The sequence below is a fragment of the Fukomys damarensis genome, unplaced genomic scaffold, assembly GCF_012274545.1.
Source record: "Fukomys damarensis isolate Sample0158 unplaced genomic scaffold, DMR_v1.0_HiC HiC_scaffold_12, whole genome shotgun sequence".
Classification (NCBI taxonomy): Eukaryota; Metazoa; Chordata; class Mammalia; order Rodentia; family Bathyergidae; genus Fukomys; species Fukomys damarensis.
The window spans coordinates 54,698,105-54,698,363 of NW_022900924.1; the positions used below are offsets into that span (position 1 = coordinate 54,698,105).

General features: G+C 70.3%; 1 protein-coding gene across 1 annotated transcript in view; it reads left to right on the plus strand.

Annotated features, from left to right (window-relative positions):
* The window catches only part of Scap (SREBF chaperone), a 43,893-nt gene that overhangs the window by 40,136 nt on the left and 3,498 nt on the right, over window positions 1-259 (plus strand). Inside the window, exons 14-15 of the mRNA XM_033762703.1 lie at window positions 1-24; window positions 180-255. The exon at window positions 1-24 is cut by the window's left edge and continues 35 nt beyond it. Of these exons, the coding sequence (XP_033618594.1) occupies window positions 1-24; window positions 180-255 (100 nt within the window). The remainder of the gene's footprint in view (window positions 25-179; window positions 256-259) is intronic.

Below are 259 nucleotides of genomic sequence, written 5' to 3' on the forward strand. Positions count from 1 at the left end.
CTACAATATCACGCTGGCCAAGAGGTGAGCTGTGGTGACTGCCACCTGCGCCACCCCCGAGGGAGAACCCCGACTCGCAGTGCAGTGCACTGGCCGGGAGGGGCCTTGGGGCCTGGCTGTCCTGGGCGCTGGACCCGAGCGGGACCGGGGAGGAGCCTGAGCCTGCGTGCGCCCCGCAGGTACATCAGTCTGCTGCCCGTCATCCCGGTGACGCTGCGTCTGAACCCCAGGGAGGCGCTGGAGGGACGGCACCCCCAGG